Source organism: Carassius auratus, chromosome 25, assembly GCF_003368295.1.
Source record: "Carassius auratus strain Wakin chromosome 25, ASM336829v1, whole genome shotgun sequence".
Lineage (NCBI taxonomy): Eukaryota > Metazoa > Chordata > Actinopteri > Cypriniformes > Cyprinidae > Carassius > Carassius auratus.
This window is the reverse complement of record NC_039267.1, coordinates 11,726,422-11,751,061: the sequence shown is the minus strand read 5'-3', so window position 1 is coordinate 11,751,061 and position 24,640 is coordinate 11,726,422. Positions and strand designations below refer to the sequence as shown.

At 35.8% G+C, this 24,640-nt stretch overlaps 1 protein-coding gene across 2 annotated transcripts in view; it reads right to left on the bottom strand.

The window, feature by feature from the left end:
- The window catches only part of cald1b (caldesmon 1b), a 31,222-nt gene that overhangs the window by 4,077 nt on the left and 2,505 nt on the right, over positions 1-24,640 (bottom strand). Inside the window, exons 2-14 of one of the 2 annotated variants that reach the window (XM_026202610.1) lie at positions 16,541-16,648; positions 5,614-5,733; positions 4,560-4,998; positions 4,390-4,434; positions 3,751-4,290; positions 3,240-3,281; positions 3,058-3,131; positions 2,698-2,956; positions 1,569-1,700; positions 1,412-1,455; positions 1,253-1,328; positions 1,036-1,176; positions 804-926 (exon numbers count right to left, since the gene is read on the bottom strand). In XM_026202610.1, coding sequence (XP_026058395.1) covers positions 804-926; positions 1,036-1,176; positions 1,253-1,328; positions 1,412-1,455; positions 1,569-1,700; positions 2,698-2,956; positions 3,058-3,131; positions 3,240-3,281; positions 3,751-4,290; positions 4,390-4,434; positions 4,560-4,998; positions 5,614-5,733; positions 16,541-16,620 — 2,115 coding nt within the window. In that variant the 5' untranslated portion in view covers positions 16,621-16,648. The remainder of the gene's footprint in view (positions 1-803; positions 927-1,035; positions 1,177-1,252; positions 1,329-1,411; positions 1,456-1,568; positions 1,701-2,697; positions 2,957-3,057; positions 3,132-3,239; positions 3,282-3,750; positions 4,291-4,389; positions 4,435-4,559; positions 4,999-5,613; positions 5,734-16,540; positions 16,649-24,640) is intronic. The other variant, XM_026202612.1, reaches the window with a different exon arrangement.

Here is a 24,640-nt window from a genome sequence, read left to right as displayed (position 1 = left end):
ATAAATAAATAACATAGTCAGTTTTTATTACTGTATTCATTGCAAATTGTAGACTCTAACCACATCTATCAAAGTAGGTAAAATCTCCACAGAGAGGGTTGTCTGATGGTCATAGATTGTGCGAACGGGTCCACTGTATATCAATTATACAGTTACTGGAGTCTCCAGTTCTCTTCCTAATGTATGTGTGTTACAGTATGAGTGACTCTGATCTTGAAGGCTGGTAAAAGAAGCTTAAAATAAACATAGAGCCATGAGTGAAATATAGCTCAGGAGAGAGGGTTGGAGCTGTGCCACATCAATGCAGAGCGAGTTTCAACACTTGACCTTTCACTGATTTCTACAAAAACACTATTTCTTGTTTCATGTCAAAGCACAAATCGTTTCTAGGGCTGACAAAACACTACTCCATTTCAAATCCACTCATTTTCAGTTCACAAGATCCCTGGTATCTCACCAGCTTTCCCCTTCATCAACAGATGGCGTTAAACAACCATTAAGCTCCTCTCCATGTGAAGAGCATTTCCTATTTACTGCATTTCACTAACATTGGAAAATTAGAAAATGAACCCTTGGCAAGTAACTGAAATAGGTTTCAACTTAAGAATGAAAATTACGAAAAACTAAAACTGGTATAAAAATGAAATAAAAACTATATAGACATTGTTAAAACCAATAATAATGTCAGAATCATTTAATTCAGAATATTAATAAATACTATAATATGACATAATTAATACTACAGTAGCACTGGCAGACAGACAGACAGATAGATAGTCAGATGTAGAGGAAGACAGACTCACTGTTTTAGCAGGCGGTTTTTCTGGTTCAGGAGCTGGTTTGGGTTCAGCAGGCTTGGGCTCTGGAGTCTTGGTTTTCCAGCTGTTAATGCGACCAGCCACACCTATGTTCAGACCAGCTGTTTCCTGAGAGGACAGTTAGCAGGAATTCATACTTTTGTATGTCAGATTAATACTGCTTCATCTGTTTGTTTCAGTAATCCTGTACTCTCCTCTCTCGACTCTTCTGTTGTACCTTGGTGATCGGTGGGGGGCTGGCTGGACTCGGGCTGGGATTGACCACATTCCCCTTCTCCCACATGCTCTTGATGCTCCGCAGACTTTCCGCCACAGGTACATCCACAGGAGATTTGGGTGATTTGGTCACTTCTTTGGTCTGCTGGACAACCGATAAGCGTCTCAAACGGAGATATAAATGATCGGTGGCTGCTCTAGTGTTTACAATACCTCACCTGAACAGCAGAAGTGTATTGCTCTAGTCTGTTTCCAATCTTGCAAACTAATGGAGTGTGTGACGTCTTAACCGGACTGGTGTAAATAAACAACAGTATGAACTCAGTATACGCCAGAGCCCAGTACTTGTTTGACTGTTGAGTAAACACACTTCTTACCTTTTTAGAGCAGATTTGTTGAGAAATTCAGCTTTCTCTCCAATCTGTCACAGATTAGTATTACATAAAACATATTACTATAGTACTATGTTCCAAAAACAAGGTAATCCTACAGTGCTTTTTTGTAAGAGTCAGAATAGATCATACAGCCATTAACCTTTGCGGAGGCACCCTTCGGAGCGATGAATGGTGCTTTGCTCCCTTCTTTCGACTCCTCCTTTTGTTTTTTTTTCTCGGCTGCCTCTGCTCTCCTTCGCTCAATCTCTTCCTTCATCTTCTTCCTCTCTTCCTGTTAATTTTAGTGATGAGAAGAAGACAAGGGCAACATCTCACAAATAAAGTGTTTGAGGGGCTGTTCACACAAAGTATGTTTGGTTTTCCACTGCACTACTTTGTCATTTTTATTTTATTTTTCATTAGATGGGTGTTTTTTGACCTTTGCGCGTGCAATGCACTCATTTTTTGAATGCATTTTTTTGTATTCGACTGCACTAGTTTAGTAATGTTTTTCAGCATTAATTTGAGTTTAAATGCATTTTTACATTCCACTACTTTTCAATTGCTTTTCGACGTAAACTTACGTTAGATGGACACCTTTGATCATTGCTTGCATTGCGCTAATTTCTCACACAACTAAAAGTATGGGCCTTAAATTAAGTTTTGGAAAACTTTTATAATGCACTACTTTTATAATGTTTTTCAACGTAAATTTGAGTTAGACATGTTTTACATTCCACTGCGTTACTTTTCAACTGCTTTTCTACGGAAACTTATGTTAGACAGACATCTTTGATCATTGCTTGCATTGCACTCGTTTTGCACACAGCTAAAAACATGGCCCTCAAATTAAAAGAAGTTTTAGATAACCTTTAAAACTTTTAGAATATACATTTCAAGACATTGCGTTTTTTTTTTTTTTTTTTTTTTTTTTTTTTTACTCCATTGCCTGCATCTCAAATTAATTTTTATTTTTTTTTACATTAAAACATGTTACGTGAACATCCCCTTAGTCTGCACAGATTTTAATTCTGGTGTTTGATGCATTCCAGTTTACATATTATTTGTACAGGATACTATGCCAGAATGAGACAAGTGTCCCAAATAATTATTTCGTTTTTAAATCTAGAATTTGTGTTTGTTTTAGGCTATAGAGTCACATCAATTTGACTTAATACTGGCATACTGCATGTCTGTATACTTAAAAGTACATACTTTACTAGCACAGTACATACTTAGTAAGCATAATTAGTATGCAAATTAGCATTCGCACAACTTTCTTTTTCTACCTCCTCTTTGGCTTTCTTTTCTGCCAACTGCTGTTTCTTCTGCTTCTCTTCCTCCTCCAGAATCTTTCTCCTTTCCTCCCTCTTCTTCTTCAGCTCCTCGAGCTCGGCCTCGGCAGTTTGCTGCTTCTGCTTCATCTTCTCCAGCACCTCGCTGTCTGTCTCATTCCGCCTGCGCTTCAGCTCTTGGAGCTTGCGTTCTGCCTCCAGCTTAGCCATAGGATCATGCTTTTCTGTGTCAGGAGAACGCAAGCTGGTGGGACTAAAATGTAAAGACAAAATGTTTTTATATTCATTTTGGCTCTCCAGAAAAATCTGGGAACACAAATAGAGTAAATTATGAAATGACAAATGAGCCTTTGCCTTAGTGTCTTCTCTGGTTTCTTGGCTTTGGCGTTGCTGTCAGCTACATCTTGTGGCTTTTTCGACACGTTCAACTTTGAAAGGAGAAACAATGAATATTATTTTATTCTCAGGTTGAGATGTCATTCTATCAGTCATAAATGTTTTGGTTGAACAGTGATGGTATTTGGACATCTACTTACTTTGTCACATAAAAAGGAAGGTTTTGGTTTTTCCTCTACAACCTAAAGAGATAAAAACAGGTCACCTTTATTTCTATAAGTGTTAGCAGTGGGTATAGCGTGGAGAACTGAGTAAACCTCATGCAAATTACACAGCAAAAAGAGCAACACAAGGCAGTCTTGAAAGGAATATTGTTTTCAGAACTGCATGAATAAAGCAAGTGATAAAAGTAAGTAATGTGATCATAAATGGGTTAATCTCATGAAAACTTATCCAGGTGATATTTAAGATTGGTGCATTGTGACATTCTTTTTGTTGTAATAAGTAATAAAATCATCTTAAGTGTACAGTATTACAGTAAAATAATGTAAAACAAAAATAAACGGGTATAAATTAAATACAACACATTTCATGAGATTGACGCAAATACTGTGTCCATCCAGTCAAGCCAAAAAGCGCATTAAATGCGTGGGCTGTGCATGAAGTACATCTGTGATTTTTTATGCATCACTCATACTAAGAAGAGAATACCTCCTCCTTCTTTGATCTGACTTTTTCTTCTACTTTGACCTTCTTTTCTTCAGCTTCTTTCTTCCATTTAGGCTTTTCCTCAGCCTCTTTCTTTGGAGCCACAGGTTTCTCCTCAACCTTCTTTGGTGTGGATGGTTTTTCTTCAACACTCCTCTTCAGCTGTGGTTTCTCCTCTTCCTTCTTTGGGGTTTTGGCCTTCACCTCAACTTCTCTAATTGATTCTTTTGGTGTTTCTTCAACAGGTACATGGGATTTCGCTTGCTCCTTCATAAGTTTCTCATCTTCCTTCTTCACTGGAGCTTCGTCTTGAATTTGAACCTTCACCACAACAGGCTTTTCTTCAGGTTTCTTGACCTGTTCTTCCTTTTCCTCTTCACTCTTTGGTGTAGTTGGCAGCACTATGACTTCCACCTCTATTTGGTCCTCTTTTGTTGGTTCTTTTCCTGATATTTGACTTTCATCTTCAACCTCTTTCTTTTCTAAGTCTGCACTGGCTAAATCTGCATTTGTTTGTTCTTTAATCTCTATGCTAGTTTCTTCCTAAAAATATAACAAATAATTGAAAATATTTTCAGACTATGAATCAATTCAAAGGCAATTTTGCGTTAAAAGCCCAAGCAAATTCTTAGAATCTCATACCTCATTCGGTGCAGCTGCTTCTTTTGGTTTCTCCTCTGTGGATTTCTGTAACAAATGAAGTGTCAGAACAAACTAATATTGTAGAAACCACATACAATGCATGGCTAACATACAGTACTAAACTTTCATCATATGACGCAATGACAGCAAAAAAGTGTCGAGGGAATGACCTGTTCTCTGAGGTAGGACCTCTGTGATCCATCTTCCTCTTCTGGTCCCTCAGTCTTCTCAGAAGATTCTTTGGGTTCCTCGACTGCTGTGACTGGCACTGGGTCTTCCTTTTTTGTGATGGCCTCTTCCACTTCAACGCTGCTTTCCTCTATCTTTTCTTCCTCGTTTTTCTCTTCCCTTTCCTTCCAAGAGTTGGTTTCTGAAGACTGAACATCATTTTGGGAGGACTCTTGTTCACCATTTCTACCACTTGGCTCGTCGTCTGTGGTGGTGGTTACAGTTTCATCCGTGATGGTGGGATCAAGTTCCTTCTGTCTCTCCAAAGCTTCCTTCATCCTTTTCTGTCTCCGCTCTTCTCTTTTGGCAATCCTCTCTAAGAGAGCCTGTTCATCATCCTCAGTTGGTGCAAAACTAGTGATCAAGGAGGACGTCTCTGTACTGAAAAGAACAAAATTAGCAGTATAGTCAAGAATTTATGTTTTGAAAAGATTTGGCATTTTGTTTCAGGCTTAGGTTAATTTTAGTAATTGGTTAGTTTGTTTTTATATATTTATTTTGTTTAAAAGGAGAGTTCATCCAAAATTGAAAATTCTGTCATTAATTATTCACCCTCATGTTCTTCCAAATCCGTAAGACATTTGTTCATCTTCTGAACACAAATTAAGATATTTTAATGAAATCCGAGAGCTTTCTGACTCTGCATAAACAGCAATGCAACTGATATGTTCAAGGCCCAGGGCATCGTTAAAATAGTCCATGTGACATCAGTGGTTAAACCATAATTTTAGTTTGTGTTCCGAAGATGAACGAAGGCTTGCGTGTTTTGAACGATATGAGGGTGAGTAATTAATGAGAACTTTTAATTTCAGTATTTTTTTTTTTTTTTAGTAAAGAGCCTTTTTGTTTGTAAATACATTTTTTTTAAATAAATTTTAATTAGACAAATCTAATTTCAAGCATTTACACATAAAACTTTAGATCAAATACATTTTAAAGATGATTAATAAGACAAAATGCAAAATGCACGAGAAAACCGTTTTTGGATGGATCTACCTGTTAGTTTCCATTGTAGTGTTATTCGACTCCTCATTCTCCATATTGCGCAGGCGTTCCTGACGGGCTCGTCTCCGGCGCTCCCGGGCCGCTTCCTCATCATCATCGGGAGAGTTCATCCTGTAGACGCGGTGGGACACAGACTTTCATTCTTCAGTAAGAACGCAGACAGACAATACTGACAGATATATGAATGCTTCTTGGCTCAGTGCTGGACTAAGAGCGTGTGGGAAACACACTTCATAAACTTTACATCATCCCGAAGACTCAATAATGATTATCCAAGCAAATGTGAACTTGGAAATGAATCTACATAGAGTCTACTAAAAATATAAACTATAAATAATTTCTTTTTAAATTCCTCATACATTTGATACATTAATGCACAAAATACTAGTCAACATTTATTTTTCAGTTATTTATATTCAAATTAATTCAATTATGAATACAACTGCAATTATAATATTAATGATTTTATATATTTATTTAAATAAAACAGCATGGTTATGCTGAGAGTGGTTGTTTATTGCGATATACAAAAGATATTCTAATAAAACAGCATGGCACAATAATGGCATTAAATGGAAATATCATTCTACTAAATGTTTTCTATAATGTATAATATAATTTAAATGCTATAACCTTGGTATAAAGATAGCAATACAATTCCAGTACTTGAGATTCATATAAACAGTTTCTTGTGTTTATTTATGCTTGGTTTGCCAGCCTGCTTAAGATAATGGTCAGACCCAAAAACCTCAAGTGTAATGAAATCTTTGAGACATGGGAGTATACAGAGAGAGATCTGGACTGCAGTCTGAGGGGAAAGCTTTGTTGACATCCTAGCGTCATGGTAAATTAGCAAGATTGTAAACTTAGATGCCAAATGTACTGTTTTCCCTCAGAGTTGCCTTGTTGTTGGGCTCAGATGTTCTCAGATTCTCCGTCTTGACGTTGTAGTTGATGGAGTCCGGCCTGGCTTGAGTTTGCCATGGCATGTTGTTGTTTATAAGGCAGTGAGAGCTCTTGAAATGGCCAATTGATGGAGGATGGGTTTTATTTTTTTCCTGTCCACTTCCCTTCACAATCAGTTGCAGATGTTGTAGATGGTAGAGAGAAACCTTTAACAGGGACCGCAATTCTGTTTCTCCATCCCGAGACCAACAGCGGAAATCCGAAACAATCCGTTCCTCTCGGGGAGTTCCGTACGAAAAAGGTCATCCAAAAAGACAGTCAGATGGAGTATCTGTGATTTTCCTGGAAGAATACAGTCTGGCTTTTGTAAGAAGTGTTGCTGGATGAATACAATAGCTTTCAGACCTCCAGTGCGGCAGATGAAATGCAAGGAGAGATGGAGGGAGACAGCTCACACTCCTGACAGATACTGAAACAATATGGCTGAATCTTGGAATAAAAGCAGCAGTCAAAACATTCCATAGTCTGTGGAGTTTCCTTAACCTGCTGCGGAGAGATTCAGCACATGACAGACCAGATTCCCACTGTGCTGAAAACCAAGACTACGTTGCGTTTCTCATAAGCATTGTAAACCAGAGAGGTGCCAATGGGTTCTACAGTCTACGTAGGGTTACAATGCTATTGGGAAGCATTAGGTCGTCAAAAATACATACACTGTAAAAAATTGTCCTGTAAATTAACGGTAGTATACTGGCAGCAGGGTTTCCAGCAGTGTACCGTAATTTTACAGTTTTATTACCGTTTTCTGAATTACGGCTTTTTTGTAAATTAACGGTAATATACTGGCAGCAGGGTTTCCAGCAGTGTACTGTAATTTTACAGTTTCCAGAATTACAGCTTTTCTGTAAATTAACGGTAATATACTGGCAGCAGGGTTTCCAGCTGTGTACCGTTATTTTACAGTTTTCTGAATTACAGCTTTTTTTGTAAATTAACAGTAATATACTGGCAGCAGGGTTTCCAGCGGTGTACCGTAATTTTTCAGGAATCTTTTTTTTTTTTTTTTAACCGTAGAACTGGCAATTTTGCCAATCATTAACTTTATTAAAAATATCTGTTTTTTAACAAATTCACAAACTGGCATTTCATTTATACTAAAAAGTGGCAGCAAATAGACAGAAAAGAGAAGACCAAGGGGGTATTTCTTATAGAACACTATTTATTTAAGTGCCCAACCAATAATTCAAATGCTTTCTCAAAAAAAATAAAAATAAAATAAGCAATCAAAATGGAAGAATCAGTCTTTGTATGTGTTAGAGAAGAAAATTAACCAATTTACAAAACAGACAATGTGCAAAATGAACCCTGCAGAAGTCTGTGGACATATTTAAACTAATTATGTTGACCATATAAAACACAAAACAAGCAGCCATTTTAGGTCTAGCTTTGTGCTATGAGTATGACAATGCATGGGCATGGGCTTGGAGTGTACGTTCCCCTAAAAACAGCCTTTAAAAAATGGCAAACAACTTCTGAACAAGAATCTTATTTTGGTGTAATAAGTCAAAACCTGGCAAGGATTTGTAGAACAGTCCAAGAACGTTTCAGAAGCATAAAACTGTCACCAACTCTGATGCAAGTGTAGCCAGGGAAGGGTGTAGTCTGAAACATAAACATTGAGAAAAATCCTTTTTAAGTTAAAATAACATCAGCAGAATTTTAATAGAACGTAACAAAAAACATGTATACTGTATAACAATATAAAAAATTTCAGAAACTTAGGACCCTACGATTTCCACGATGTGAAAAACATGGAGGCAATCACTAGGGATGCACGATAATATCGGCACAATATCGGTATCGGCCGATAAAAGCTTAAAATGACCATTATCGGTATCGGCCGATATGAATATTTCTGCCGATGAGCCAAACCGATATTCTCCAAGTGAAATAATTGACCTGTTTTTCAGATGTGAATGTCTGTCTACATTTGTAAAATAATAAATTTATGGTAGAATCAGTACAGAAGAGATACATGGATTTCTCTTCAGTAAAATTAAAGTTTAAATATATCAGTATATATTTGTATATATATCGATATCGGTATCGGCATCGGCCAAAATTATTTTGAAAATATCGGCATATCGAATATCGGCCAAAATCCAATATCGTGCATCCCTAGCAATCACGGAATCCAATCATGAAAACGGAATTAGGCAAATAATGTGGATTGTCACAGAATTTGTCACATTTGTGATGAATATAATAAAATAGTGTTGTACACTAACTGAAATCGCGATGTGGATTAGTGTATTAATTAATAAAAGTTACAATATTATGTTAGAAGTTGTACTAATAATTTTTGTAAAGTTATCCAAAGGATTAATTAGCTAATCAAAAAAAGGAACACTAGATTAAAGGGGGGGTGAAATGCTATTTCATGCATACTGAGTTTTTTACATGCTAAACAAGGACAAAGTTTCAAAAATTAAGTTGTACGTTTGAAGGAGTATTTCTGTTCCAAAAATACCTCTTCCTGTTTGTCACAAGTTTCGGAAAGTTTTTTTCGAGTATGGCTCTGTGTGACGTTAGATGGAGCGGAATTTCCTTATATGGGTCCTGAGGGCACGTTGGCCGGAAGAGCGCGCGCTCTTTACTAGAGAAGAAGAAGAGCGCGTGCTCCCGTATTGCGAGGCTGAGCAGCACAGACAATCACTGATCAGAGCGAGAGCGTCGCGAAATGTCACAAAAGAAGTGTGTTTTTGGTTGCCAGGGCAAGACAACCCTGCACAGATTACCAAAAAAAAAAACAGCATTAAGGGACCAGTGGATGGAGTTTATTTTTACAGAGCATCAACGGAGTTGTGCAAGTGTTTGTGTTTGTTCCCTGCATTTCGAAGATGCTTGTTTTACCCGAGGCTGAAACTGAACGAGAGCAGCAGCAGCAACGACTCGCTCCGAGCAGGGCTCGAACCCGCAGTTTTTGTGTAACCTGGGACTGAACAGTCGCAACAACATAGGGGTTGTAATGAGTGCGGACTGTATCCTCTTCAGGGTAGTTCTCAGTGCCACTGACGACTTTTTTTTGGGTCAAATATAGGTTTGTGGATATTTTATTTATAAAACCGTTTCTTTGCTGTAAATTATTTTATTTTATGCAATGCAAACTACAGGGACGCAACGTTAGTAACCAAAATGAGTCACATCAGTCTTTTTCAACTGACTACTTTTAAATGTTGATTTTTTTTTTTGTTAAACAAGTTTAAATGTGAGAAATATTCTATGTGTGTAAACTGTGAAATAAGTTGTATTAAGAACTGTATTTAATGAAAATGTATGTGTAACTTCACTTGCCTAGATGAAGTCCCATTTGAAGTCCATTCGATTTTTTTGTAGAGTGGCAACCTTTGGATTGACTGTAGTGGACTTCTTATTCACCACCTTCCCCGTCTTCTTGGAGACTACCTTGCCTCGGCAGGTCTTTGAGCCTCTTTCTGGGTTTATTCCATAGAATCATCTAAGGAAAGTTGCATTAAAAATTACCGAAGTGTATAATAACCATTTTTCAAAATTCTGATTAATTAATTTGGTTTAGAATTTAGATTAATTTTGTAAAACTTTATAATAAGTATAAAGTAATAAAGCACTTATAAATCATTTGCAAACGATCTATATATATATTCTGACTCGTATGGATTTAATGTGGATCTACATGCCTTTCTCCTATTTTCTCCGTGTCTGGCATGCGAATAAAACCACATTTGACAGTGTTTCAGATGATGAACTGAAAAAACTGAAATGGAAGAACACAAGTAGAACACAGGAGAAAGGTTGAGGTAACTAGTTTGCAAATAATTTATTACTTTACTACTGTATACTTATTATAAAGTGTTACCACAGATTCTAAGAGAGTGATAAAAACATACGCAAAAAGGAAAACACTTACCTTTGAAAAAATTCTAACGTGCAACAAGCCGCCTCTTGATACTGCAGGTTGAAGATGTAGTACACAGCAAACACTGTTGCAACTGCAGTCAAAAATGTTGACTGGACACTCACAAAAAAAAAGAAAAAAAAGAAGCAATTTTAACAATTGTGCACAACAGCAATGTTAACAATTTTATATCTCAGCCATCAGTAAATGTTTCTTCTTCATCATGTGCAATGACACACTAACCCAGCAAAATCTGATGAGGATTGGCAGGTAGATTGAGTGTCTTCTCAACATCAGATGCAGATGCTGCAACCTGTAGAGAACACACGATACACAAATAATAATATTACATAATATAATGTGGTGAAGTGGAAAGAAGAAAATTAAATACTTACATCTGCATGTGAAACCAGTCCATCTTCATGTTCCTGGAAGTGGGACATTAACGTTACAATCTTGACAAGCAGGTGTACCATATCTTTGTTCTCATCCAGGGACATCCTCCAACTTTTCATTAAAAACACTTTAAAATATTCTGTCTACTGCTCTCTCCTCTTCCTCTCTCTCTAACTCTCTCTCTCTCTCTCTCTCTCTCTCTCACACACACACACTCCCTATCTCGCTCTATCTCTCTCTCACACACACACACACTCTCTCTCTCTCACACACACTCTCTCTCTCTCTCTCTCACACACACACACACACACACCACACACACACACTCTCTCTCTCTCTCACACACACACACACACACACACTCTCTCTCTCTCACACACACACACAAAACTGTATTTGAGGCTGAGGAACAAGTTAGAATGTAAGTGAATGAAGTAACGTTTCCTCTCCTCTATAGAGATTTGTGCCAATAAATCCAGTGCAAAATTAAAATTAAAATGTGCTCACATACAAAGCCCACTTTATTAACAATAAGTTAGAATATATTTAGATTACACTCTAACTAGTTTTAGATACGACTTATATTGAAAGACTAATGTGTCACTCCGAAAAAAACAAACGTTTCTCACCATAACGTTAACGCTAACGTTACTCTTTCCATCTATCAAGTCAAGTGCTCATGCAAAAGGCGATGAGTTTATGCTTCCTAAGTAAAATCAAGTTTACAGGCCTATTTTCGATTTCCCAATATATAAGGATAATATATAAGTTACCAACTTTATACGCACTTAACTTAGCAACATTAATGCAAAAAAACAAATCCTCCATTTTAAACTACACTGGGTTGGCGCCAATGCAAAATGTAAATATAATTGTGCAAATAAGTGTTTCAGAAAATCAGGAAAACACACTTACTTCATATCCTCGTTATCTGCAATCTGTAATCGAGATTATATTTGAGATAATATCCGTTTTATTCACTGAGACTGATGATGCTTTTTCTCTGGTATCAGACGCTAACCGTTGCTCCCCTCCCCCACCGATCATGTGCTCATCTTCTACCGTTGCCGAATATGTTCAATTCATATCCAATGAAATAATCAGCGAACGCAAGTATTTTATATTTAACTATTTACAAGTTTAACATTTACAGGATTTTACACCAGGAAAGAAAAAAAATACGATGCAAATCATTCACAAACACACACATACACACTTAACTTTCAGGAGAAATTTGTAAAAATTGCATACATGCTAGTTCACCGTCTTGGCAAAATTTGTCAAAGGTAAATTAAAATATTGTGCCCACATTAAAAAAACGCTGCAGTTTAAGACAAAAATGTATTCAGACTTTGATCTGCTTACCTGTAAATGAGCCTCAACTTGAGATGAAATCCATAAAACTTTGACTGAATCCATTCTCCTCCATGCGTCAGCTAGCCTTTGGTTCCCCCTCTCCCACCGATCACGTGTGCATTTACGGTAAGACACCGTAATTTTAGAAAACAGTTCAGTACTGTATATTTACGCTGTTAATATGCTGTAAATTTACAGAAATTTTTTACAGTAGCTGTGCTAGTTTCATGTATTTCATATCACTCTGGGGTCTATTTGTTTTCTTTTTTTCACGTAATGAAATAATTTCAGCTTGAATCAGTATTTATTTTCTATTTAGTGATAATGTACAGCCAGTTTGTTTATAAACTCTATTCTGTTTACTCTTTGTAATAAACTCCTTCAGGGTGATAAGAAACCCCTGCTTTGTTATTTTGTCATTATAACAGGACATCATCCATTACATATATATATTTTTTTAGGTGAATAGATGGTTATGTATAATATACTGGAAAAAAAAATCATAATTTTTTAAAGATGAATGTAAAAATAAACATTAAAATGAAAACATTAAAAACTAAATTGAAAATATTCAAATTTGTGCCATTTTATTTGTCATTTAAAATATGTCAACATTAAAAAAACATTATTATATATAAATTGCAGTAAACTTTGTGGTGAAAATATATATTACCCTCAACTAGACAATGCGTGTACTTTAAGTACAATAAAGTATTTTTTACATTTTGGTGTTGGTGTAGTGGATAAGACGCATGCCTTTGGTGTGAGAGACCCAGGTTCGAATCCACTGTGAGACACCAATGTGTCCCTGAGCAAGACACTTAACCCCTAGTTGCTCCAGAGGCATGTGACCTCTGACATATATAGCAATTGTAAGTCGCTTTGGATAAAAGCGTCAGCTAAATGAAATGAAATTTCTTTGACTTGATAGTTGAAAATTATATTGGACAGAATTATGATTCCATCGTTTTGAAGTGTTAATATGCTAAATCTATCGAATAAGCAAATGCATTTAGAAAATATGCTGATGCATCTGGTGAGCTGTTAAATTGAGCACAAGGGAGTTATGGGCGATGCCATGTTCACCTCCTTTGACATATATATGCGGGTTCTCTCTGTTGCTGTTTTGAACTGGAAACCATGACAGGCAGCTGGGATTTGGGGGAATTCAGATTCTTTAGCATCAATAATTTTAGACAATATTTCTTTTCCAGATATTATTCCAATAAAGTTTGTTTTCTCCACTACAAAGCCAATGGATGTGGTAGAAATGCCTTGAGGTTTCTTTCTTGAGACTCATCCATCTCAATAAAGTTTCTCTCTCGGTCATTCCAGCACATATGCAATGAAGTTTCTGAGACCAGACTGAAATATGACATTGTGTAGCAGAAGTGAAGGATTGTGAAGAAGAGAAATATATTCCCCCACACTCAGAGTTTAACATGCACACAATGGGAGAAAGTGTCAGAATACATCTTTTCTCCAGATAGAAGTTATTCAGTAAGGCGTGGTGGATTTGGCTTGAGTATTTGCTGGACTTGAAAATGATTTTATTTGAAAGAAGAATGAAGCTTAAAAGTGGCTTTAATTTTTGTGTGATTTTTTATTTTTTTATTTTTTTGTAAGTCTTTCTTTTAGTTGAGCTGAGACCACCGGGTCAAAGATAAATAAGAGAATCTATGATTTTTTTTTTTTTTTTTTTTTTTTGCCAAGATTCTAAGAAATGTTCTCTTTATATGATTTTATATCATTTTTAGAACATACTTTTCTAGGTTAAAAGTATTTTTTTTAATCAAAAATATGAATTCATAAATATCATGAGGGGTGTGGGGAGTTGACACCACACAACATTTTACAACCTAAACTAATCGTGCCTTGTCATAATAATCAATCAAGTTGTCTTAAAAACAAAATCTGTAAAATATTCTGATGTTTTTGAAAAAAGGTCAAATTAAGTATCATTGAAATACTATTAAAGTTTTTAATAATATTTTGCATTTTAAATTAAAAGTTTTAATTTGTATATTTTCTGTTATTTTCATGTAATTATAGTTGTAGGACTTTTGTTGAGTTTTTGTCATTTTTAGTAGTTTTAATTATATAGATTTTATTACATTTTTATTTCAGGTTTAGTTATTTTAGTACATGAAGTTATACTAAATCAAAATGAAAAATGTTGCTTTGGCAACTATCTGAAATAAGGTTTATGTGTGTGTGTGTGTATATATATATATATATATATATATATATATATATATATATATATATATATATATATATATATATATATATAAGAAATTAATATCATGCTCATCAAGAAGAAGTGGCAGAATTTCTTAGGAAAGTTTATTTGATATATTTTTAATGAATTAATAGAAAGTGTTATTCTTCTTTTCTGAAGTTTCATCACAAAGACTATTGTATAAAACTACACATATCCCTGAGGATAAACACTGTAATCTTCTGTATGACTCTAAATATTGCAAAACAGAAATCCATGGAAAGTGTGAGGGTGATAGTGTGTTATCATTAAAGTATCTAACCACCAAAAAAACTGGAATGATGCAGATCTAACATTCGTAGCTTTTCCAAGTACACTATACCGTCCATTAACAGCACCTCCACCTCCCACAAATACACAAACAATACAAAACTGATCATGTGCATTGCAGTCTATGTGAAGATGATCACATGTGCTGCTGACAGTCACCATTATGATCATCGGTTCTCATCCCCTCACAAAGAGCAGTAAAGCATCTGTCATCTCCAGTAGTCCACATCTGCGGATCAGTCCTTAAATGGAGCGCTGGACAGTGGGAGAAACTGCAGCTCTCGGTCGTCGAGTGGGCCAAGTCATCCTGAACTATAAACACTCTGAACAAACCTGACCTGCCAAACCTACACTCAACACTACCCATGCTAATACACAGCTTTTATGCATTTCAAGAATTAATATGAACAGCCTTTTACCATCACCTTTTTAAATGCCCATATTTTTCATATTACACAAGAATGTTAATGTCCGCTGCTGGGTAGCACTTCAAGCAGTTCTTGAAATAAAGACGGATTTCCACAGAAGGCTTCCATCAAAACAGAAACATATGAATAAATCTAATCTGGTTTAAACAAACCCAGTGTAAACACGGAGTAATTGACATTTACTGTTTACAAAAGACCAATAATGCAATGGCATGCTATTTCTCTGTTCTTTATAATGACACTAAGCATTTTTAGTAACCTTTAGTTAGCTCCATTGGGTCCACATACTACATTTGACAAATTATATTATATAATAATATTTTTTTCCATAAAATTGAGCCTGAATTGTATTTTCCATTATTCTTCTCATTTGAAATTTACTATAACAATTTTTTATTGATATCAGCATAATTTAGACAGTACAACAAACGACCATTATTTAAAAATTGTTTATAATTTAAATGATACATGTTTTAATTACAGTATTATAATAAAAAGATAATAATAATAATAATTTTGCATTAAAATAATGATAATTACAGAAAAATATGTTTCGTTTTCTTAAATATAATTATTTTTTCTTTAAATTGAGGTTTTACAGCAGTGTGATTGTAGTTGACTAAAACTAAAATGGAAACAAAAATGAAAACTATTATAAAACATTGATTTAAAAATAATTTACTTTAAAATAAACATTTATTGAAATAAAATAAAATTTTTACCTAAACAACTTTTCTTATTTTAATTTTGTTTAATTAACTTTATATATAAAAAATAACTAAAACTGAAATAGACAATTATTTAAATAAAACAAATGAAAAACAGAACATATAAAAACTATTAATTAACATCAAAAGAGTATTTAATTGATTCTAAAATAACACCCTATTGCACTGAGATTTCAAGGTTGGAAAATTAAACTAAATTAAACCTAAATTATGCACATCCCATTTTCCAGTCTAACTATTCCTTGTCTGAAAGAAACTTAAATATGCATCCAATGTGCATGTCTAAAATCAGATATTCTCTGGATTTACTCTACAAACCCGTCAACTGTAACAAAGGACTGTAAATGTAGGAAGACATTCACGAGCATGTCAACCTTTATAAGGAATAGAGAGGCGAGCAGAGGCACGGTTGTTTGGATGGCGCAGACACAGGCCTCTCCACCTTGGCCAGACTATTACAGACAGCACGCTGGTGGCTTAAAATAGTATTAAACTCATCATCGGGATGACAGTGATCTGAAAGTTACTGCATCATCTAAAATGATGAATCCTATTAGATAATGGAAGCAATTGAGAGCAAAAAAAAAAAATAATGTGTAAATTGATGTTTGTGACTTACTTCTCTGCCTCCCGCTGCATCTCTTCTCGCTTTTGTCTCCGTAACTCTCTGCGATGCTCAAAGTCAATGTCCTCATCCATGATTCACACAGAGCTCTTGGGGTGCAAGCTGAGAGACAGAAAGACAGTCAGGCAGAGTGCGATTTATAAAGATTTGAACTGTCCTGATCACTTTAATTCAAATTCAAGATGTTCCCGGTCAGCTGTGTGGCTTATAACTTACCAAGACCACAACATTCCAGATTCTTGATCCATTTCCCTGGAACAACTACCAGGAAAGGCAAACTATGCCACACATTTAACTTCACAGCTGATCTTCTTTATTCATGGACATTCTATTTTATGTTTCAATATTTTCCTTAACTCTCAGCTCTTGCCATAGGCCAACAATCTTTGTATAATTTTAAGAATTTATATAATGTGTAAGCTATTTTCATATGTATCGTTTCAATTTTCCATCTTGCATTTCCTGGTCTTCTGTCATGTTTGAGAGAATATCATACAAATAAGTCATGTTTTTGTGTGTTCTGATTGTATGCCCAACACCAAACAGAATTAAGGAAGTGGCAAATTTCATTTAACCAGAGCGTGTTTGCTTACATTCTCTAAAATGAAGAATAATGAATGCTAGAAGGGTAAATGATGTCAAAAAAACAGGGTTTCCTGAACAACAATCCGCCAAGACCCAAGTGCATTAACCAGTATAAAGGCAAAAATCATCTAATTCCTGGAATTAAATATATCATAACCGGATAATTTTGTTTCATCACTAATACAAAAAAAAATTATGGTTTCCCCAAATACACTGCTCATCTCTCATTGGTCAGAATCTTATGAAGCCATTGGTTGAACCAGTGTTGCTATGACGAAAACGCCACAGTGTTTTAGGCGGGAATCATTAACCGACACATTGGCCATTCTTACTTTACTTTATTACTCTGTAATAATGAACTGAGATGAAAGAAAGTAGTTTAAAATATTTAACAGAACATAGCAAAGAATGTGTCCCTGGAATATTGTATTGACAGTATTGATGCCGTCAGTTATGTGCTACATCATCATCATCTGTGGAGGTACGACGAATCCGTGACGAAGGTGTAATGATGACCTAACGTTACCGCTTTTCCTGAAAAAACGCCCGGCTTTGTGATTTTAGAAAAATGTCTGTCAAGCTGTTGGTCACCTTAAGCAGCCATTTGTCGGCCGAGCAGACGTCCTCATAAAGGTTTGTTTATTTGTGGCCATTTGGTTCTGTCTTGCCACCCGAGAGCTTCTTATTTAATAAAACCTTTTAGGAATGCTATTTAGTGTTCAAACTGCGACTAAAATGGTCACGAATGGGACAAAAGTTACAATTGCGCGACACTTTTGTGACGTGTGAGTGTCCTCTTGCGCTTTTATTGGATTTCATAATGCTAAAGTGCACTGCAATGTTTTCCGTTTGAACGCGACAACGATCGATTTTTTGAAACGCGGTTTGAATCGTTAAACTTAAAACGAAACATTTACGAAACAAGCCAAACAATGTTTTTAGTTTTTGCCTTGAATGTTTTCTGTAGTACTACACTTAAGTTAAGTGTAGTGACACTTGAAAATAAAATGAAGAAATACATTTTAACTTATAATTTAAAAAGTGGAAATATATCAGATTTCAAATTAACACATTAAAAGCCATGTTTATAAACGTTTGTAATTCATGTTGGTAAAATAAAATAATGAATGAAATCATTAAAATGTGAATTTTTTTGTAAGATTTGCAAGTTTATTTTCTTTGTCGTATGGTCAAATACTTTTCTTTAGCTCACCCAAAAATGAAAATGTCATCATTTACTTTCCCTCAGTTGTTATATTTTTTCTATACAATGGCAGTCAGTGGATAGAAGAAAGAAAGAAAGAAATGGGAATAACTTAAGAGTAAGTAAATGATTACAGCATGTTTTATTTTTGGTTGAACTTTACCTTCAAAAAGTGTCTTTGGACAGTTCAAAGTCGATTTAAGATGGACTGTAATTGGAGAGTATATAGCCTACGGTTTTAAATATGTCCATTTATTTTTAAATTAGCCTAAATAATATTTGTTAATTAATTTTGTTATTATTTTGTTGAACCACATTTTATAACATTGAGTAAAATGTATAACTTCTTGCTTGATTTTATTTTTAAGCATCAGTCTGCAACGTGGGGTTTGTTGCTAAGTTCATGCCAAGTCAAGTCTCTGTTTGGGGAATGTTTGTATTTTGGATTACTTTTGGAATAAATCTGCACTTGGCTTCTCAAACTCGCCTTCAGTGGACTGCTTGTTACACAGTCCTAGTCCTCCACAGCACTGAAGCCTTTGAATTCTAATACAGTAGTGTTCTGAGAGCACTTTAACATCTGTGACAGAGAACTTGGTTGGATAATTCTGGTAAGGATTTTATAGTCCGTCTCTCTGCAAGACACCAGCCTCTATTTTATATTATAATACCTTTGCATCGATATGGGAACAATTAGGTTGGTTGTGTCACAAAGCCTGTTCTGTGTTCTTCTCTCCACATCACATGTGTGGAGCGCTGGGCCAGACAGAAAGCACCCAGCAGGCTAGAGGTGAGTGGACTCGTTGGACGGCTGCTTCCACTGGAGCTGCAGGCCTGTTTGGTTTGGCTCTCCTCCAGAGGCAGAGGAACAAGGCTCTTGCACCAGTCTAAAGAGTCTCCATATGTGCATAAACTGAAAAAGTCCTGTAATGGTGACCTCATGTGAGGGCTTTCTGGGTGACAGACGCATAAGGCTTTCCTGGACCCTTTTAACCCCTGCCTACAACCTGTCACATCTGTCAGCAGAAGGCTGATGTGCTTTGACCACTGGGTTAATGTATTGCAACCGCACATAAGACAATATGTATGCAATTTCCTACATTTGCATTAGGTTTGATGTGAGAAAGTGTTGGTGACCCCGGTGGAAAACCAGCAAATTGATCAGATTTCAGTGGAGCACTTTACACTGCATTCATCAAATCAGTTTTTAACACTTTTGTCAGTTTTACAAATGGAATTTGGAAGATTGCCTGCACTTGTTTTTTATAGGAACCGGTGGATAAGCATCTGTTTTACTAACCGTGGTAGAACAGGCATTTAGTTAAAAATTAAATGGTCAAAATGTTATGCATGAGTTAAGTCCATAATATTTGATATAAAAAAAATCTTTCATTAAATGCTGTCTGAAGACAATTGTAATAGTTATTGTTCTAACTGAATACGAGAATTTAACCATTTATACAAAACCATTGAATTCTATTTATATTTAACTATTGAAATGGTTTAAAATTTTAAATTAACTTTGTTTTACATTCTTAAAACTTCTTTATTTAGACTCTTTTTTTCAGTTTTAATGATGAAATTTCAGATTTTCATTATGGTCTGAAAGTTTTAAACCCCATTGCATGTGTCTGTAGCACTCTAGCAGAATAATATATTTCTGTAATATATTTAGGACAAAACAGGAGGACTTGATAAAAGAAATCAACAACTTCAGGAACAAATGAAGATGTTAAAGAATGCAGGAACTTCCTCAATGCAAAATAGCTGTTAAAATAGAGGCTAATACAACGTGATCTGAAGAATTCAAAGGTATTTTCTTTTTCTGTTCCCATTTCTTTTGCTCATTACAGAACGCTTTTGGGTACAGCAGGCATGTTATACAATTCCCAGACTCCCTTTCGCTGGCCAGTCTTCCTACCACGAGTTATCGTCGAGTCCACAAATCATTTCCACATGACGGAGACGGAGAAACATATTCTAATTTATACATCTGTGACTGATTCCAGGTCCTGGACAATTTGCCCGTTTCATGGTATTCATTTTTTACGCAGAGAGCTTGAATGCACCAGACTCCACTAGTATGACCAACATAATGCTTTTGCACTAAAGAACACAGATGGAAAAAAAGCTTGAAATGAAATGAACTTTTACAGTACAGACTGACAGATCATGTCCAAATCTGTTTATATGGCGTATATTAAGCCTGTAATGGAATGTCTGTGTGCCAGGAAGCCTTTGCTACCACCCAGGTAAGACTGGGTGAAGTCGTTTACAATGACATATAACGAGCTGTCTAGTGGCTTTTCAATAAAGCTTTATTATGTGCGGACAGGACAAACGTGTGGAGCCAGAATACACATCAGGGCGGATCTACGTCCCAGCCAAAACCAGCGAGAGCTGTGCAAGATGCTGAAACGATTTTCTAGTCACTGATAAAGTACCTGCTTTCCATTTGATTTATTCACTTATTCAGACCTTTAGACACAGTGCATTAGAAAGGAGTATTGCGTTAGGTAGCGATGCTATAGTTTCATCTCTCTTTCTCGGGATATAATGAAATAATTTCAAGTTTAACATTTTATGGTCATTATTTTAATAATTTGCCCACAGTCACAAGATATGACAACTTAAAGGGTTAGTTCACGCTAAAGTTCTGTCATTAATTTCACCATCGTGGCGTTCCAAAACCGTGAGACCTTCATTCATCTGAACACAAAAAGGATATTTTTTGATGAAATCCGAGAGCTTTCTGACTCTGCATAGACCACAATGCAACTGACACATTCAAGACCCGGAAAGATAGTTAGGACATCATTAAAATAGTCCATGTGACATCAGTGGTTCACCCATAATTTTATGAAGCTACGAGAATACTTTTTCGTATAAGAAAACAAAAATAACTTTATTTCTTCTACAATTTCTTCTCTTCTGTGTCAGTCTGTGACACACATTCATCAAAATTAATTTAGAGTTTAATAAAAAATATCTTAATTTGTGTTCAGAAGATGAATTAATGTCTTGTGGGTTTGGAACGACATGAGGGTGAGGAATCAATGACAGAATTTTGACAGAAGTTTCAGAATTTGGGGTGAACTATCCATTTAACAAAAATACTTGTTGCTGGTCAAAAATGTTATTGTTATGCTATATTATTACAAAATATGGATTGTTTTCTTTCCACTAGAACAGGTTTTGTATTTCTTTTTGAAACTGATAAGCCTTATTGATCTGAAATTATGCAACTAATTTTTTGATAAGATTGCCAAAATTGTCAAAATAATGCTTTAAAACAACAACAACAAGAAAACATAAAATAGCATAATGAGAGATCTACAGGCAATTAAAAAAAAAGGTTGTTTTTGACCAGGAACACAAAATGTGGTGAATTGTTCTGCAAAACTTAATTTCTAAGAAGCCATGTAAAGTAGAATACTGTAGAGTACTGTAGACATTGTTCTTTCTTTTTTTTTTCACATACCCCCAAAAATATATAAATGTCGCTATATTTGTATAAAGACATACTGACACTAAATAAAAATAAAATAAAATGATTTAATATTCTGTGGATTTTTTTTCAATTAAGCTGAAATGTATTTATTTATCTTTATTTATTTTATTATTTTATTTTATTTTGGTTAACATGATTTTAAATCTGGAGTCATTTCCCACTCCCTCCACTCACTCTTCCATGCTAAAAAACTCACTGAAGTTAAACAATAAACCAGAACAAAGATCTTTTGCTGCTCTACAGCTTATTTGGACATCTTCTGGATTTATGAGGACAAGAATGATTTAACTTATGGCATGTCATTTTAATCATCAAAATCATCAAAGACCGAGGCAGTGACATGTAGGTTTTTTCCTCAACCCATCTTTTTGATGTGCAATTAGCGTTAGTGCTGGCAATTACACCAAAACCTCAAATCACATAAAGAACAACATGCCCTCAGCAGTAGAAGCAGCTCTACATTGGCAGTGAATAAAGTCCTCTCCTGTCCCCTTACTCCCCCTGCTCAATCTCTAGATGCACAGACAGGGGTTTCCCAACCAGAGATGCACTGAATCAATGGCTCGTAAAAGTCAGACCCGATAAATATGTGCCATGACGTGTGTAACAGGACAGAGTTGCTGCTCACTGGTGAGGCCTTGCATAACCAAACATGGGTAAAGATGCTCACCCTGTGAAACTAACACAGGCTTCAGTTTAGACTGCAAGACTCGGATCTCTAAACAAGTACTGTATATTACTGGGATTTCAACAGTTGCAGCAATGCACGATTACTAATATTATAGAGTAAGTTATGAAATGCATGATGCATCATGGTTTTAAATTAACTTAAAGTAACAAAAACACTCGGATGCGAATGCATTAGTGATTAGTCATGACTCTTGATGTCTTAAATAGGCCACATGCAGTAGTTTTGCCCTCTGTCACCCTTCAGTCTCTGTGTAATGCCTCTCACCAGCTGTGAAGCATTGAGAATTTGGGGAAATGGGATTATTTAGTGCAGCCCTGCAGGCATTGGAGCACAAACTGTTCTGAGAGTCTTAAACTGTGGAGTCTTGATCATTTAAAAGAGTCATTTTCTCTTTCTTGCGCTGACCTGCCCATTTCCTCCTGAATTAAGGGTAGCTGCACCTGTGCCCCTTACAGAACAGAAAACCTTCTGTTCCAGAACAACCGCATCGTATGTCTTTGTCTAATTCTATGCCAAGGGCTACAGCCTTTTAGCCACTAGAAAAAGTCACACATTTAGTAGATTTCATATTTTTTTTTATAATTACAGGATATAGACACACTTTTAAAAAGTTCACATTTTAAAGTCCCCATGAAATCCAAAGGGAAGTTTTATGGCTTTTAGTATGAATAGGTTATATATATAAGCTGGTGTGCTCTAAAATAATGACAAAATTCACATTTATAAGATATAAGCATTCAAAACGAACAAAGCTTCTGCTAATATTGATCTATGCTTTCCATCACCCTGCACTTCAGCTTCTCATCAAACTTTCTGTCCAATCAAATGCTCTCTAGAATTCGAAGCATCCCTCCCCTTAACAGGATAAATGTAAAAACAGGGTCCCCCCCCCTCTCTTGCAATTTTTACCATAATTCTGTGCAAGCAGAAGCACCAGCTCCCTGTTAAAACACTTTGTCGTGCACATACTTTTGACATATGGTGAAGAAGGTGAAGTAAACTGTGAATTACTGCATTACTATACATTCTTTTGAAATACTACAGGCATTTGGTCTCTTTAAACCCTCACCAGCATTCAAAGAGGAAACATTTGCAGACTTGTGTCTATTTAATGCATTCCAGCAGAGCCCTTCTAGCAGTGTGAGTCAAATAAAACTGGTTTGGATTATAATCAGATCTCTGCTTCCTGCATATGACCACAAACGATCGTTTCCAATATCGGTGGCCAGCTGTGACCAAGAATAGCGATGCAATGATATGTATTCCATCTCTTTATTTAGCAAAACAAACCAAAAAGGTAAGAATGATCCCACTTTTAGCTATGTCAGACATTTTCCAAGCAAAAAATGTTTCCTTAGAGTTTACAAATTGGTTCGAAAGTGCGAAGGAGATGGACTACAGGACAAAAAGATGCTTGAAAAGGAACCTTAACTGCAGTTAAACACATTCCAAATGTCCAGGACAGCAAGACATTGATCATGGCCAGACAGATCCACATGTATCAGGAAGGAGATGCTCTCATGCCTAGTGGCTTATACCATGTAAGGAAAAGGCAAGTCTTGGCATGCACACGCTTCAGCGCCGAAGCTTTTCCACAGCTAGACGCCTGGATAACGTATGATAAACAGTATGTTGTGATGGAACACGTTCAAGGAATAAACCTCAAAGCGGAATTTGGGATTCTGGCCTCGCAGCTGCAAACTTCCCTGTACGTTTTTGATGGACTTACCCAAAGACGGTTCAGTTTCGTCTTAGTGACCTCACGCCTTGGGAATGCTACATGTGCCAGTTGTCCATCATCTTTGGTTAAGTGGTACCCCAGCTCCAATATATATAATTCCATCCCAAAAAAATGAATGCTGCATAATTCAAGGTAGCACTATGGAAACTCGGTCTTCAAATTACCTGCTTTTCGACATCTGGCAGCAGTGAAGTATGCATTAAATGAGCTGCCTAAAAGATTGTGTTTTGTTATATATTTAACTAAACGAATGGTGCTAAAGGTCCAAATTTTCTATCCAGCACAATTGAATTAACTGTAGATTACTTTAAGGACATAGTCTGGTTCATATCCAATTCCCTCAGAACCGATGCCAGGATTAA